A 16,868-nucleotide genomic window follows, 5' to 3' on the forward strand; every position below is an offset into this window, starting at 1 on the left:
GACATTTACCTGCGAGCTGCCCCATAAACCTGAAGTGATTTTGAGTCATTTGCAACAACAGCTATCAAACAAGCTTTTTACCAGCCTCACATTCTCCCCTGTGATGACTGCAACCCTTTTCTGCATCTAGTGAAGGGAAAGCCACAGTCAGTGAGTACCCTGGAAAGCTGAGAGAAATCCATGTAGTAAACCAGAGTGTTACATCTCTGCTGGTTATTAAATACTAAACAACTTTATTGTTGCCTCCCTTCCCTATAGATTTTTTTTTAAATACATCACCTACTAGCTTAAGCAATCAGAGTCCTAAAAGTTGTTTGCAGTGGGTAGAGCTGGCAGGGCAGCACCCACCACGGTTCCCAGGACACCGACGCTGCTGACATCCAAACAAGCAACAAACCAAACCACGGCAGCCGATTCCCTTCAGCTGCCCACTGCTCTGCAGTTTTTTCCCTTAAAGGACAAGCCAGTCCGAAATGTGCGTGCCATGGGACTGCGGCAGGAGAGCTCATTAACTCGCAGCGCCTCGGACTCCCAAGCTGCCTGCCAGGTTTTTTGCTTTCTTATACAAATGAAGAGCTCTGCAGACAGTTTGCAGCAAAGCCAGACGAGTTTAGCTACTACAGATTTTGCCTATTCTATTAAGTTCAGCATACCAGCTCCTTACTCAGCACTCCCAGCTCTACTTTTGATTGTCTGAAGAGGAGAAAAACACTCAGTAAAGTATTGAAAGCTCAGCGAGCACACAAGCAACCCAAGAATAACTCAGCACTTTACAGCTGCCCACAACCCGGTCTCTATTTTACCCAGCCCCACCACCTGCCAAGCAGGACTATTTCTGTTGTCCTCATTTCCCCGCTCTCCTCTCCCAGCCACACGCACACGATGCATTCACAGAATCACAGAAATTCTAGGTTGGAAGAGACCTTTAAGATCATCGAGTCCAACCCATGTTCATTCCCCAGCTGGGAACTGCAGCCCCAGACACCGGTTGCGGGTAGGAGCAGGTCCTGCCCCAAAACAGCACCGGCGCAGAACTCCAGGGAATTTTTCCCTGCTGTGAAAGTCCCGGGAGCTGCAACCCCACTGCCCCTGCCAGGAAACCGGGGGGCTGCAACACCAGGAGACCCCCTCCCCATCACCCATCCCAAGCTGGGGTCCCTCAGGGAGCCCCCATGCTCTCTCCCATTGCCACTCCAGGGGCATCAGCCCCCCCTCCACAGCCCAACACCCCCTGCGCCACTGCTGTCACCCCCCAGAGCCACAGACACCAGCAGAAAAGTATTCCTCACCTCCCTCCCCCCACTACTACCCCTTCACAGAAAGGAGAAAGAGGATAGATTTATGCTTTTAAAACATTTTATTTATTACCAAAATTTCCAGAAGCCAAATTTGGCAAATTTTTTTTTTCATCTTTTGTAAAGGTTTTCATGCATAACTTGAAACTTGTCAACTGCAACAGTCAAGTGGTTACGTTAGAAGAGACAGAGACAAACATCCAGAATACAAACAGCTGTATCTGAATTAACAACATTTGTCTATTACTAACCTTATAAAGCAGGACGTGCCTTCCCTCTTATCAAAACCAAGCTGACAGATCTGCCTTTATACACACCCAACAGAATAAACTCTGTTATCGGCAAGGACGTTTTCCTTAAACGTTAGAAAAAAATAACAAAGCAAAGAATGGAGTGACTGTCCATAAACCAGTCTTTACTTCAGTCCTCTTTAATCTACTTCTTCGATGGTGGGGCCACCAGAGCCACCACCAGCCCCTCCATCTCCCCGGTACAATTTTGTGACGATCGGGTTGCAGAGTTTCTCCAGCTCCTTCTGCTTGTGCTCGTACTCTTCCTTCTCAGCCATCTGGTTGCGGTCAAGCCAAGACACCACCTCCTTGCACTTGTCGAGCACTTTCTGCTTGTCCTGGTCGCTGATCTTTCCCTTCAGTTTATCATCCTCCACTGTCTGCTTCATGTTGTAAGTGTAGGACTCGAGGGAGTTCTTGGCTGCCACCCGATCCCGGTTAGCTTCATCCTCTGCTTTGTACTTCTCTGCTTCTTGCACCATGCGGTCAATGTCGTCCTTGCTGAGGCGACCCTTGTCATTGGTGATGGTGATCTTGTTCTCCTTACCCGTGCTTTTGTCCACGGCGCTGACATTCAGGATACCATTGGCATCGATGTCAAAAGTGACCTCGATCTGGGGGACTCCCCTGGGTGCTGGGGGGATGCCTGTCAGGTCAAACTTGCCCAGCAAGTTGTTATCCCTTGTCATAGCCCTCTCACCCTCGTACACCTGCACCAGGACGCTGCTCTGGTTGTCTGAGTAGGTGGTGAAGGTCTGAGTTTGTTTGGTGGGGATGGTGGTGTTGCGCTTGATGAGAGCAGTCATCACTCCTCCGGCTGTCTCGATGCCCAGGGACAGAGGGGTGACATCCAGCAGCAGCAGATCCTGCACGTTCTCAGACTTGTCTCCCATGAGGATAGCTGCTTGTACGGCAGCACCATAAGCCACAGCCTCATCGGGGTTGATGCTCTTGTTGAGCTCTTTGCCATTGAAGAAATCCTGTAGCAGCTTCTGGATCTTGGGGATCCGGGTAGAGCCACCCACCAGCACAATCTCCTGGATCTGGCCCTTGTCGAGCTTGGCATCACGCAGTGCCTTCTCCACCGGCTCCAGGGTGCCACGGAAAAGGTCAGCATTGAGCTCCTCGAAACGGGCACGAGTGATGGAGGTGTAGAAGTCAATGCCCTCAAACAGAGAGTCAATCTCAATGCTGGCCTGTGTGGAGGAGCTGAGGGTGCGCTTTGCCCTCTCACAAGCCGTGCGCAGCCGCCTCACCGCTCGCTTGTTGCCAGCAATGTCACGCTTGTGCTTGCGCTTGAATTCTTCCACAAAGTGGTTCACCATGCGGTTGTCAAAGTCCTCCCCACCCAAATGGGTGTCACCAGCTGTGGACTTTACCTCAAAAATCCCATCCTCGATGGTAAGGATGGAGACATCGAAAGTGCCCCCTCCCAGGTCAAAGATGAGGACATTCTTCTCCCCAGCCCGGGTTCCTTTCTTGTCCAGGCCGTAGGCGATAGCGGCTGCGGTGGGCTCGTTGATGATACGCATCACATTGAGGCCTGTGATGGTGCCAGCGTCCTTGGTGGCCTGGCGCTGGGAGTCATTGAAGTACGCCGGCACTGTGATGACAGCATTCTGCACCTTGCACCCCAGATAGGCCTCAGCAATCTCCTTCATCTTGGTCAGCACCATGGAGCTGATCTCCTCAGGGAAGAATGTCTTCATCTCCCCCTTGTACTCCACCTGCACCTTGGGCTTGCCTCCCTCATTCACCACACGGAAAGGCCAGTGCTTCATGTCTGACTGCACCGTGGGGTCGTCATACTTGCGGCCAATGAGGCGTTTGGCATCAAAGATGGTATTGGTGGGGTTCATTGCTACCTGGTTTTTGGCAGCATCCCCGATGAGCCGCTCCGTATCGGTGAACGCCACATAGCTGGGTGTGGTGCGGTTCCCCTGATCGTTGGCGATGATCTCCACCTTGCCGTGCTGGAAGACGCCCACGCAGGAGTACGTGGTGCCCAAGTCGATGCCGATCGCCGGCCCCTTGGCAGACATGGTGTCGGCTGTTTGTGGTGCTGCTCGCCCGTGTCCACCCCGCCCGCTCCAGCTGCCGCCCCGGCGCGATATGCCCAGCTCGCGCCGCCGCCGCCCGTTTTATACCCGCCGCGGCCGCTTCTGGAACCTGCCAGAACCCTGACGGCCAATCCCGACGCCTCTGGAACAGCCGTTTGGCCAATCGCCCCCGCGAGCCGCCGGGGCGTGCCCGCCCCCAACGCTCTGGCCAATCAGAACCGCTAGCGCCTACCCGCCAGCCCGCCCCTCGCGAGCCGCGATTCTTCCGGGTTTTTCTCGTGCGCTGTCGCGCTCAGCCAATCCGCGCCGGTGCTGTCCCCTCGCCCCGCCCCCGGCGCGAACCTCAGCTAGAAAGTTCCAGCTGACATGACGTTATGCCGGAGATTGACAGCAGCGCTATCCAATGGCACGCGGGGGCGGGCCGGCGGGGTGGGGCTGTGCTGTCGCTACGGGACGCCCCCGCGCTCCGCCCGCGCGGACCCGCGGGGTGTGGGTGGGGGGGGGGGGTATGGGTTCGCGGCCGCTCGAGCCGTGCGGTGTTTGTAATTCCTGAGCGCTCAGCCCGGCACTGGGGAATTTGCCCTTATTTGGTCGCAGGGAGGCAGAAATGTCGCCCTCCCTCCCTGACACAGACACACACCTCCCTTCAGCCTCCCCCACGGTTGTCAGGGCGGAACGGCCGCCACGCATCCCCCGCCGCGGCGACCCCCGCGCTGTCATGGCGGAACGCTTCCCCTCACACCGCTCCGCGCTCTCCCGCTGAGGGAAAGTGCCCGAGGGAAAGTCCCGCCGAGCCCGTGTTTAGCCTTATTTCGCCCGAACTTGGCCGGCTGACAACCCCCCCGCCCCGTGTCTGTCCCGGTACCCAAACTCGGGGAGCGGCACCGGGTTCTGTCCCCCCTCAGAACTGAGGGAATGGCAGCGGGCTGTCCCCCCTGCCCCGGCAGAGCTCCGGGAATGGCTCCGGTGGGGCTCTGGGGGCCCTGGTGCTGCGTGTTCCTGCGTGGTGACCATTCTTGAACCGCCTCCAAATTCTTGTCTGTTGTGCTAATGTGAGATGTCGTCACGCCTACGTTTAGCAAAAGCTATGGAGCTATTAACTCGGAGGTAGGAAAGTGCTTTGATGAAAATATATTAAACATGAAAATCCGCTGTGGTTTCTCCAAATTATGCCTCCGTACTCTGAGACAAACACTTCAAAATATTCCAGTTCTCGTAAGGAGGGCAAAACGTCCCGAGATTTTTTTTTTTTTCTACAGAGTCTTAGTGAGTAGCTCCTTTTCAGCTCCTTTTAAAGTGCTGCTAAGTTTGCTGTCCACAGACTTCAGGAGCTGTGTGAGAGAAGGATTAATGTCACTGTATACTTAAATCCTCTTTCATTACTTTTGTCCCCAGCTTTCAGCAGTACCTGGCCTCATAGAAAACATGTTACAGCTTTTTCCAGAGTGATTTGTATTCACACAGTTATTACAGGCACTGTAACTCCTGTTCAAAAACATCCTTGTTTCCATTAGTGTATTTTTCAAAGCCTTTTTTACAAGACATGAGAGCTCCACCTCTTCTGTACATTATGTGTGTAGTGTAGTTTTGTGATGGAAGAGCCTGGATTTCTGACCATACATATTGTACATGCTTAAATAACTATTAGTCTTCCGTGAATCCTGGTCTTTTTTTTTTTTTTTTTCACATGGGTTCTGACCTTGGAGCACTCCAAAAGAAGTCACTGGAAAATGGGAACCATCAGCTGTCTCTGCCTACAGGAGCTGCTCTGTATATCCTGTGTGCATATTTCTTTGATGGGAAGGGTGTCGGTTTCTCTTGTAGTTAGACCAGCGACTGATTCATCACTGAACCATCTCTTCCTGTAATTCACTGCCACTTCATTCAGTTGATTGTATTATGTGGGACAGGGAGAAATGCCAGGGCAATACAAAGAGAGGTGCATAATAAATTCTGTTTCAGCTGAAAAGTTGATGTTGTTTTTTATTTGTATCCTTGTGAGGACTGTCCCTTAGGAACACTAATAATGCACAAGAAACCTGTTTTAATAGCTGCAGCACAAACTCAGACCCTGTTATTCCAGAGTAAAACGAAGATTCCTGCCTCAAAAACATATTTATAGAAACAGTAGATGGAGAGAACAAGGGGAGTAGGAAATAACACAATATTGATTAACACAATAAACAGTCTTTGCAGCAAAATTAATCTGATGTCCCATTTAACTATAGCTGTAATCTAACAAGGATTATCCAATTTAGAAGTGACATTTCCTTTATTTGGCCCAAAGCTTTTAACTATATGTTTTATCAGCCCAGGCACAAAATATATACAACAGCTCCAGACAAAACTCATTTGGTGCTTCCTTGCCCAATAACTAGTGTGGCCCTGATATGGTTGTGCTGACACCACATGTGCTGGTAACCTGCTGAAGAGGTGTTTGCATTGACTGGATTACTACTCACCCTGAGAGTACTCTCTCAGTCCTGTTTATTTCATCATGGGAGTTGTTTTGCTGTAGTAAATCTGGAGTAAAGATCTTGCAGGAACACATGAGCACTCCATTTTAATGCTACTGGTGTAAAGAGACATCCTAAGGAAAAATCCAAAGGACTCAGGCTGTTCAGCCTGCTGTTGCAGGAGTATTTCTTTTCCAGCTGGGCACACAGGTGCTGTTTTCTTCTGTGCAATGACATGTCTAGGTCTGCTTTTTAACTTTCATTCCTGTTCAGTCAGAAGTTCACAGGACGTTCTTGCGATCACCTCTTACTGATGTCCTCAGAGAAAGTCCAGTCTAACGAGAGGGAGCAACTCCAAAACCTCATTAGACATATTCTCTCTTCTCAGCAGAGCTATTACCAACCTGCTTTTTGTCAGCACTTTGGGAACCAACTCATGCATGTAGTCATCCTCTCATATGGGAAGAGCCACATGATTCCCTTTCATGTTGCTTCATATGCAATCATGGTACAGGTGAGCCAAACCAACTGGTTCAGAAATTAAAGAGTGAGCTTTATGGGGAGGACTTCTGCACAAGTCTGATTTTCCCCTTAACAAAACATTGGCTGTTATTCCCTCCTCCTGAATCTGTAAGCCATATTTTCACTTCCAGAGCAGCAGTTTGGCACCTCTGGCAGTGGCAGGCCTCTTTCTGATCCATTTATTTGTGTTTAGGATTGATTATGCACCCATGTTTCCTGTTTAGCAGTGTTATGTAATATGCTGTAGGCTATTCTCCATTACACCACCCAGCCAGAAATGAAGATGACATTTAGATTTCTTCAGTGAAGCAAGAGCTCAGTATCTGGAGCAGAACTGAGAACTCAACCCTTCTCTTTATCATGATAAAAGGAAGATTTTTTTTCCCCCACGTGTTTCATAAGGCAATGGAGTATAAAAATAGGACTGAACCCAAGTTACAGTTCAATCAGACATCAGCCACTTGGATCATTAAGATAAAGTTGAAATGCAATGAATGACTTTTTCAGGTTTGGCAGTCAGAAGATCTTAGATCCTAAATTCTGGTATCAATTTCCCTAATATTCATTTCCCTTGTAAAACTATCCCAAAAATTGCATAGATCAGATTGTATCAGTGAGAATGGATTATTTCATAATACAGCAAGCAGATGTTCAGAAAAGTCTAAGCAACTGCTATTCAAAGATCTAGTAATACTTTGTCACAATACCTTTTCACCACTAAAATTCTTCATCTTTTTTTTTTTTTTTTTTTTTTGTGAATGTAAGTCTGGTACTTGGAATTCAGACAAGAACTACCAGCATATAAAATGACAAGATTCTTCTAATAAAGTGTTGCATTAAAAATCATAGTGTGTATGGGGGAGCTATGTAACTTTGTGTTTATATATCGCCAGGTTTTGTGCACAGCTGCTCCTTGTTAATTTAAAGGGCAGCCACAAGACATCCTCTTACTTATATAAGTGCTCCTTTGTTTTTGTGACTAACAAATAAAGTTCTGCAAATTTGTATAACGTGTTTTTTGGCAAATTACACAAATGCATGATCAGTACTATGAAAATAGTCAGAACAGCAGAATACAGGGCACTGAATTTTCATACTGCCAAACCAGGAGTGCAAAACTCGTGAGTCAGATCTCCTAAAATTATAAACCTAGTAGCTTTATTTACCTTCTGGCTTTTTCATTTTTACCATATGTTCAGATCACACTTTTAGGATTTTCCATGTAATTTGCAGGTCTAATTTTTTTAAATAAATAAAATAGCTCATTACACCATCTTATAACTGAAATCAGGCAGCCTCAGATTGATTAGACTCAATAAAATCATGGAAGTTGTCAACACTGATTAAACTAATGCTTGATGCTTCAAGGAATAATTATTTTGTAATTAAGTGGTTTTTAAGCACATTTATTTACATAGACTTCTGCCAGTTTGCTAAGGCATGATTAAAAGCTGAAGTTAGTACCACTAGTGCTAAGTAGATAAACTGGTGTGCTGTGCATTTTAGGCACTGAGTTCTTTATTCCTTTAACTGCAGCCTCCTTTTCTTGCAGCCACTACCAGCTCTACTGAGTCCTTAGCAAGGGACTTTAAAGCAAAACATTTTCCAGCAATCACAGAATCAGATCAGAAAGTACCTCAACAGGTCATTTAGTCTCATTTTGTGTTTAACCAAGATTTCCTTTCTTGTAATTTAAGGCAATTATTTTTATTCATGTTGACTTTGGATATGAGAAACAGTTGTGCCATTTTTCTTTGCAACCAGATTTTTATATGAAAATCATTGTGTTTTCCCTCCACCATCTCTTCTGTAAAATGACTTAAAATTACTCAGCCTGTACTCAGAAGCAAAGTCTTCTTGGTTTCCAGCCATTCACTGCTTTCTCCTGGATTCTGTGCATGCACCTTGTATTTTAGCTTTCAAGCGCTATGCTCAAAACTGGAGATGTTACCAGCTCTTGCCTTGGTGGTTCTGAAGAAACAGATGACACTCCAGTTTCTACATTTCAGTTTTTACCTTTATTTGCAACATCATGATGTTGCAGATTAATTTTCAGAGTATGATCTAAAATAATGCACTGATTTTTTTAAAATTGAAATTGAAAGAGTAAATTTAGTTTAGATATAAAGAAGAAATCCTTTACTGTGAGGATGAGTGAGGCACTGGCACAGATTGTCCAGAGCAACTGTGGCTGCCCCATCCCTGGGAGTGCTCAAGGACAGGTTGGATGGGGCTCTGAACAACCTGGTCTGATAAAAGGTGTCCCTGCCCATGGCAGGACACTGGAACAAGATGTCCTTAAGGTCCCTTCCAACCCAAACCATTCTAGGATTCTTTGAAATTAAGCAGCTATTCCTTTACTTGTATGGTTCCAGCTTGCACTTGTTCCTATTAAATAACATCTTTTCAGATCCCATCTGCACCTTGCCAGGATTATTCTGAATTCTAATCTTATCTGTTAATGTCCCTGAACTCTGCTTGGTCTTATTTGAAGATATTAAAAGGATACTCTATATGGTCCAGGGGTTAAATAAATGAAAACAGAGAATTTTATCTAGAACTGCTGTGATGGGGTTAAACAATATACTGCAGTTATTGAAAGTAACTGTAAAGCTGGAAAATTATGCTAAGTCTTAAACAAGATAAGTGGTGTAGTTAAACACAGGCAAAGACCAATACTTCTTACTCAGAGATCAGTATGTGATTAATCTCTCAGATTTACTGATATGCTTAGCGTGAACAATTTTTCTAATAATTGAATGGTAGCATGATATGAATTCCTCTTGTTTTCTCATTTCTGTGATTATTTGGTAATTATTCATCTCTGTTTTCCCTCTTGTCATTAGCAGGTGAATGGGAAAAACGCAGGAGCCGATGAAGCAGGTGGTACCTTCACCCTGTTGCCAGGACTGTTATCAACTCAGGTATAAGATGGAATTAAATCAGAATAATAAGCAGATTTGTAAGAGTATTTTATTAAAGATACTGTTGCAAAGCACGGAATAAGCTTTAAAGATGATGATAACTAACCTGGAATGTCTTTACTGATTCTCTACATAGACTGGAAGTAATTGCTAAGTTACAGAACAGTCACAGCCTGTTCTAGATGTCCTACACGTTGTATACTGTTGAAGGCGATGCTATAAATGTATTCCCTTCTCTCCTCTGCTTTGTGGTGGTCCTGCTCTTAAGGTCCTTCATGTTTTCTACAGAAAGCACATCCCGTTTGCTCTTAGGTATCTTGTGCCTTCTCCCTGCAGAGTCCCCAGTGGTATCCAGCTTTGCCCAGATATTCACCATCCTCCCCTTTACTCCATACAGCCACTGGGACTGAAGTGTCAGCATCCCAGTGCTGCACTGGAGGCTTTTCAAATACCTGCATTAATGTTTGAGGTGTTATGTGTTAACAGAGCTGATACCTTCAACATCTATATGCTGAAACATTGGGGGCTACGTAATTAGATGAAGGAACCACATTCAAAGATATCTGAACATCTTTTCTTGCATTTGTATAGTAACTTTATAAACTCAAAAAGAGTAAAGCAAGCACAGACACATGCCCTATACAAGCTGCAATACAGACAATATTGTACACACTTGGTAACAACAGTAATGAAAATGATGCCAATTATAAATAAAATTATAGACAGACTCTTCTTGAGATAACAGTTATAGTGAACAATGAAACATCCTTTTATAATCATGAGTAGAATTAGTAAAATATGTAACTACAGCAGAATATAATCAGCATGTTTAGTCTGCTTACATGTCTTAATTTGATCCACTGTTGTCTGAGGGAAGCAAAAGAAATTGATATTTTTATAATTCATGCTTGCCCTAATTTGGAACACGTACTGCCTTATTGCTTTTTTAGTTAAGGTTTTTCCCTCCCCCCATTAATTTAGCTGGAAACATTACTATTCCTAAAATGTTCAAATCTGAACATGAGCGTCTGATTCTCTTCTTCGAGCCAAATTTTGCAAGGCTTAGCTCCAGAACAAGGTGCACCCTGTGCCCTGTGAAGATTATTTTACATTTACTCATCTCTTTGTTGGTAAAAAGTTTTCACCATTCTTTTTAAAAGACCAGAGCACCATTTCTTTACTCTCCACATACAAGCACTGTGCTCCATGGAAGGTCCTCTTCAGCTTGCAAATGATGATGATGGCAGCAGGGGAAATCAAGTCAGCTGGATCTCTCTCACCATCCTGTCCTTTCTCTGGGACCCTGTGTCCTCAGTTTTTAAGATTTTTTTTTTCACCTCTTACTATTTTTTTTTTCTTTTTTAACACTTGATAGTTTAGCATTGTGCATGAGTATACACTTGTAATGTTTGAACTAAAAAATCTACACAGTTTTTGACAGCAACTCTAAGAAGCCACATTTCATAAAAGGAGCACTCCAGCATGTGGATAGAAATTTTGCAAATTCATTTCAGTGCAGCCCTTAACACCTGGCATCTGCCTCTTTTGGCTGTCTGCTCCATGAAAGACTTTGAATTTGTTTCTTACAGCTGTAAGTAATAGTCACAAAGAAGTAAGATTTATGATACATAGAAGAGTCCAAAACAGCTTTTACTGCATGTTCTAATTTGACTGTTTGGTGCCTTTTGCGACTGCTGCAGTTATGTCAAAAAAGCAAAGGTGGTGCCAATTCAGATCTGGCACACGAGGTTCTGAGTTTTTATGAAATCTTTTGCCGACCAGTTCTTCCTCATGTCTTCTCCAAATCTGGTTCTCTCAGTTGTTCAGAAGCTTAGAAGTCCCTATTTCACTACTGCCATGCAGAAAAGAAATGCAAGAAAAATATTAAAAGTCAGAAGCCCGCACTGCAGTACTGTATTTGCTAGCATGATGTGGTCCCTCCCACCTCACCATGTGTGGTTTTGCTCTAAATACCCATCCTTCAGTTCTATTCAGAGCACCCACCACAGTCAGGAACTCTTTTAAAAAGCCATACATTTCCTTCAACCCCTACCCCACCAGAACACGACCTTAAACAATGTTGTCATCTTGTTTCAGAAACTTTTGCTTCTTTTTCCTTTGCCTTCTGTTTTCAAAACAGCTACAGATTTGCTGAAGAAAAACTTCACTTCCCAAACCTCCCAGAAGTAGTTTTCATACTGTATGTGTTACTTTCCAGCAGTGGTTTATGGCTTGGCTTAGTGGATGCTCAAAAAATTGCACAAGTATTATTTCCCCTCAGCCACTCACAGCATGGAACACCCCCACTCTGGAATATTTCTTACTGCTTCATATTTGACTGTATTTTTGGTTGTGTTTTTTTTTTTATCTTGCCTAACTCAGAGGTAACTGTTATGTATTTACTCGACAGACACACCCCCACATACCCCCCAAATTCTTATTTTAGGTTAAATGCAGATAAATTTTATAAATATTTACAATTCCTGGAAGTCTCCTTCAACCACACTAGTTCATGACAAATCTGAGCAGCTTTGTGTCGGAGAGGAACAATCAAGAAACTATAAATTCATGTTTATAACTTTTGAGGACAATCCTCAGGGTTGTTGGGTTGTTTTTTTGCACACTGACTTCTTTCTGTGGATATGTGAATCACATTGTACACAGCATATGATTGTGCCACTTCTGGATAACTTACACTTGGTGTTCCTATGAGACTGTGGCAGCCCTGGCCCAAGTGGTTGTGTCTACAATGCAGAGGCTGCACATGAAGCCTGGTTCAGCAGCTCTTTGCATCACTTACCTGCCAAAGCATCCTCGAGGCCAGCTCAGGGCTGAATTTCCTGGCACACCTGGGAGAGGAAAGCCTCAAGCCTCAACCTCGGTGTGCGCCATGGCCAGGCCCTCACTCACTGCATGTGCCAGGCCCAGGCTTGTCTGGGATTTCATCTGCCCTCTGTGCCATGTCACATGCTTAAGGTGGGCAAAAAGGCCAGCTGGGACAAAAGGCTTTTGTTTTGTGCCATGAGGGCAATGTGAACAGGGGAAACACGTCTTGGGCAAACTGCTACCTTCAAAGTACTGCTGGCTCTGGCAGCAAGGCCATATGCCTGCCTACCACATTCTTAAAATCTTGGAGGGGAATTCACTGGACCAGTGCTGTTATTGCAAAGTAACTCTTACATGACTAGCTCAGAAGTCAGGAAGTACTTATTTTCTTTTTTTTTGGTAAACTAACAAAGGAGGGAAAAAATATATTCTAACTAAAGTAAGCATGTGAGCACTGTTTTTCCCCTGGACATCAGTGTTTGCCATTGCTGTTGATTACCATGTCACCCTGCACTTTGCAGTCCAAAATCTCTGTCATTTCCAAATCAGGGACAACTCACACACACAGCTGAGCTTCATTCCACCACCTCTCTGAAATACATGGGCTGTGCTGTGTGGGGCCACCTCTGAGTGCAGGAAGGTGGGCTGCCTGTGCATATTAAATCACATTTTTCCGATGAGACAGCAGAAACACTGCTAATCAGTGCCAGCTGTGGTGGGGTGGGGTGTAGCACACACAGAGCCGCCGGCACTGCCGGGAGCCTGCAGCCCACAGGAAGGGAGATGAGAGACAAAACCTTGTGCCCTCCTCGCAGACTAAAACCGCGCAGCTGCCCTAAGCACAGAACTGACTGGGGATGCACAGCCGAGGGAGGATCTGCTTCCCCTCTCCCAGCAGACCGGAGCATTCCAGCCCTGGGAACACGGACAGGCGGGTCCCAGCGAGCCACGAGATGGCGCTGGAGCCCCCATCCCGCATCCGGAGCCGCAGCAGAATCCCAGCCCTTCCCAGCGCTCACAGAGGATGCGGCTCCTTCCACTTCATCAAAGTCAGAGGAAGTCTGTGATTAGCTGGATGTTTACAAATAAAAGGAGGACCTGGAGACAGATCAAAGATGGCTCTCCAGATTTGGCTCGATACCAGGTTCCTGCACTAACAGCATCTGCATGGGTTTCACTCTTATGTTCAGTGGCTGAACTTGGTGTATCTCATCATGCATTAATAATGCTTTTTCAAGGCTTAGTGCATTTATTAGAAGTCTGAAGATTCAGCCAGCTAAGGACCTGAAGAAACAAAACAACAACATGCCTCAGCCAACAAGATCTTCCAGGCTCCATCTAAGAGAAGCACCCACTGGGTTCTTCCTCACCCTGCTTCCTGCAATGTAAAGGGAACCAAGAAGCAAAGATAAGCACTGTTCCAAAATCCAAAGGATGTAGTACTTCAGTCTTAGTAAACAGGAGCAGTAGCTCCCCTAACGCTAACAATCTAAGTAGCTTGGATGGTCCCATCACACCATATATGCTTTTCACTGAGGAGACTGTAGCTCATTCAGGATCTCAGTGGCCTTGTCACAGCCCAAAGGACCAGGGAGAGAAGCAGATGGGAGATAAAAGATGTGGTGTGTGAAATACACTGAGTTAATGTATATGTGTTCTAAGGGACATCTTTGTTTTGACTCTGTGTAACAAACCAACATAGCTTGTGAGGTCTGGGAGGCCACAGACTATTCATTCCTTCTCTCATAGCAGGGCTCTGTTTGAAGTTGGTATTTCTATTTGGGGTCTAAGCCACACTGAACTTGATCAAATAAACATTCTCCAAAGCAAACTGCCTTTGAACTGTTTAACTCTTTGCACAACAAACTAAAGCTGAAAGAACTGTGACAATTACTGTGAAATCTCTTGTGTCTTGACTGAGTTATTTTCCAGTTTTTAAGTTACTGTACATCAGGACCTCTGTCTTTTCTGGCAGAACATTGTGTCAGCAATGGTCAGTAAAATCTAAGTGAAACACAATCCATCTGAAAGCAGACTAGGTGGGGCTAACCCTCAGACTTCCAAGCACGCAGAGTATTAAGTGTCATATTTTACAGCATATATAAGTGTACACAACTTCTATTTAATTCACCTGATAACAATGTAGCTCAGACATCTGAGCTCTCTCCTGGGCTGTGGGGCATACCAAGACAATTTCTTCATCAGTTTCAAGAGATCCTACCCTGTATTTCTTCCTCCTAAAATATTACTGTATCTATCCCTTTCCCAAAGGAGGAATACTTTGGATTTTGTCTCTTAAAAGTGTTTCTGATTTATTCTAAGTAACTCAATAACCAATGGCTAGAAACCAGAACCCTCAGTAATTTGGAAGCTGGGATTCTACCAGTAGGTACCAGTAGGAAACCCACAGGCAAGGAAGAAAGCAGGGCACCATCTTTAGCATCCTAAATAAAAGCCCTAACAACGACTTGTGTAAGAGGAGCATAACCAACACCAGAAGTCTGGTGTATCTGCTGCCAAAACCAAAAGCAATTTATGGTATTCAGCAAACTCTATTTTTAGCCAGCTTATCTGCATTTCCACAAACTTTCATGGTCTTTGGGGCTTTTGCCATGGAGAGAAGGATAATATGTTATTTTTCCCCTTCATTTTCTGGGGAGTCAGAAGCAGAAGTCTCTCTGGTGACCACCCGCAATGTAGTGGGATGGTTACCTAAAAAGGAGAGAACAGGTATTACTGAGTTGTGTAGGTTCAACTAAACATGTGAAAGCTATTAAAGAAAGCAACTTCTTAGCCCTAATCATTGATTTAAAATAGGAAGAAAGCAAATCTTCCTTTTCAAAAACCAGCACACAAATAAAGAGCCAAAAGGATGCATTTCTAAAATAGCAACCTTGTCATCAGGGGAGATGGGGCAAAAGTGAGGGGGAAAGACTGATTTTTGCATCTTTGTGTTGGCAACACAGCTGCTGCAGACCTTGGCAATTGCTGACACTGGTGGCACTTTGCCTGACAGACAAATTGAGAAACTAAAGATTTACAACAGTCCTGATTTCCAGTGGATTTCCTACAAATTACACAGCTTCCAGGATTTAGAGGCCTATAAGGGATGCACTCATTCCCTGTCAGGAGTCTGGGCATGTCTACAGAACTACAAGACAGATTTATCTGAAGTCATGTCTTATTTGCAAACAAAAATAAGTACACCCCAAAATCTCATTGATGCAAATCACACATGAGTTTGAGTGAAAACAATAAATGCAGAACTTTGTGAGAGAGGGAAGTTCTTGAACCATTTCTTTTTTTTTTTCCTCCCACCGGAAATTCTACATGCAGCATTGTTTTTGTGGTTGTAGCTGCAGGAAGATTTACTATGGTTTTTAGTATGCCAGAAGGCACAGGAAAGGATTAAACCTTTTCATTTTCTTGCAAGACAATCAAAGATCCTGACCACGTCTGAACCTCAAGGTTGCTGGGGTGAGGTGTGCCACGCTGGCTACACAAAAGAGACAGTCAAACCTGGCCCTGGACCATCTGAGGATTTCTCATCTCACAGTTCTGTTATGTTCCCTTTAACATATTAATAAGAAACTTTAGAAATGTACTTCCAACCACTCTTACAGAGGGAATCTACGTGAATTACTGACAACCATTTCTCTAAAAGCACAATGCACGATGTTGTTTTCTTTTGTCTTAAATTAATTTTAAAATCCGCACCCTTCAAGATATCTGAGAGTAAAAATAACCCAAATAAAGCTCTGAAAGCATTTATCCTATGAAGCTGGCACTGGCCATTCAAGTACATGACAAGGAACATGGGCTGTTTGTTTCAGGGCTGAATATTTATAGTCATGATGAAGTGATTCCTGAGTCATGAGCTCTACTGCCGTGTTACAAATTAAGATTTGTCTTTCTGCATTAAAAAAATAAAATGAGAATTAATTCCAGAACTGTGGAAGTGACTGTAAAAGTAGCAAAAGACACTTAATTTATAAAATGTGTCCTGATTTTTGGCATCTTTCCCCTACAAAATCTCAGCCTACTCACACGTCTCAAGAATACACCGCACAGCAATATTTTAGGAGTTTTTGGAAGTTGGAAGAAAATACAGAAAACTGGTTTACAGCTGAGAACTACAGAAATGTCAGCTTTTGAAAACATGTTCCTAATTTCTAGCTTTCAGCAGACTTTATAAAGTCAAATTAGTCATGTTTCATCTTGTAGGTCTTTAAGTCTGCGACAAGCATCAAACCAGCTGAGAATTAGGGAAGTCAGAAGATTTGATTTTTAACCCTCTGAGATTGAGAAGCACTTAAAAGTCAGAAGCACAGTAAGAAGGGGTAGTAACAGATACTGCCAGCATCAGTTTAACTTACACAGAGAATTACCCTGAGCTTTCAGCATTAGACCAAAATGAGACAACTGCCTCCCCTTACTGAGAAAAGCAGCGAGTGGCACAGGGCAACAGAGGAGCTCCACAGCTGCATCTGGGCCC

The 16,868-nt window shown here is 44.6% G+C and overlaps 2 protein-coding genes across 4 annotated transcripts in view; both read right to left on the reverse strand.

Annotated features, from left to right (window-relative positions):
- Positions 1-1,338: 1,338 nt before the first annotated feature.
- Positions 1,339-3,684, reverse strand: HSPA2 (heat shock protein family A (Hsp70) member 2). Its single transcript, XM_058806517.1, has one exon. It carries the CDS (start codon positions 3,625-3,627, stop codon positions 1,726-1,728), a length of 1,902 nt encoding a protein of 633 aa, XP_058662500.1. The 5' UTR covers positions 3,628-3,684; the 3' UTR covers positions 1,339-1,725.
- A 643-nt stretch (positions 3,685-4,327) lies between these two features.
- ZBTB1 (zinc finger and BTB domain containing 1) overlaps positions 4,328-16,868 on the reverse strand; it is a 29,708-nt gene continuing 17,167 nt past the window's right edge. Inside the window, exon 3 of one of the 3 annotated variants that reach the window (XM_058806516.1) lies at positions 4,328-4,976. In XM_058806516.1, coding sequence (XP_058662499.1) covers positions 4,970-4,976 — 7 coding nt within the window. In that variant the 3' untranslated portion in view covers positions 4,328-4,969. Of the gene's footprint in view, positions 4,977-5,916; positions 11,400-12,909; positions 13,658-16,868 lie in introns of those variants that run through there. The other 2 variants (XM_058806514.1, XM_058806515.1) reach the window with 2 other exon arrangements.

The sequence above is a fragment of the Ammospiza caudacuta genome, chromosome 6 (genome assembly GCF_027887145.1).
Source record: "Ammospiza caudacuta isolate bAmmCau1 chromosome 6, bAmmCau1.pri, whole genome shotgun sequence".
NCBI lineage: Eukaryota > Metazoa > Chordata > Aves > Passeriformes > Passerellidae > Ammospiza > Ammospiza caudacuta.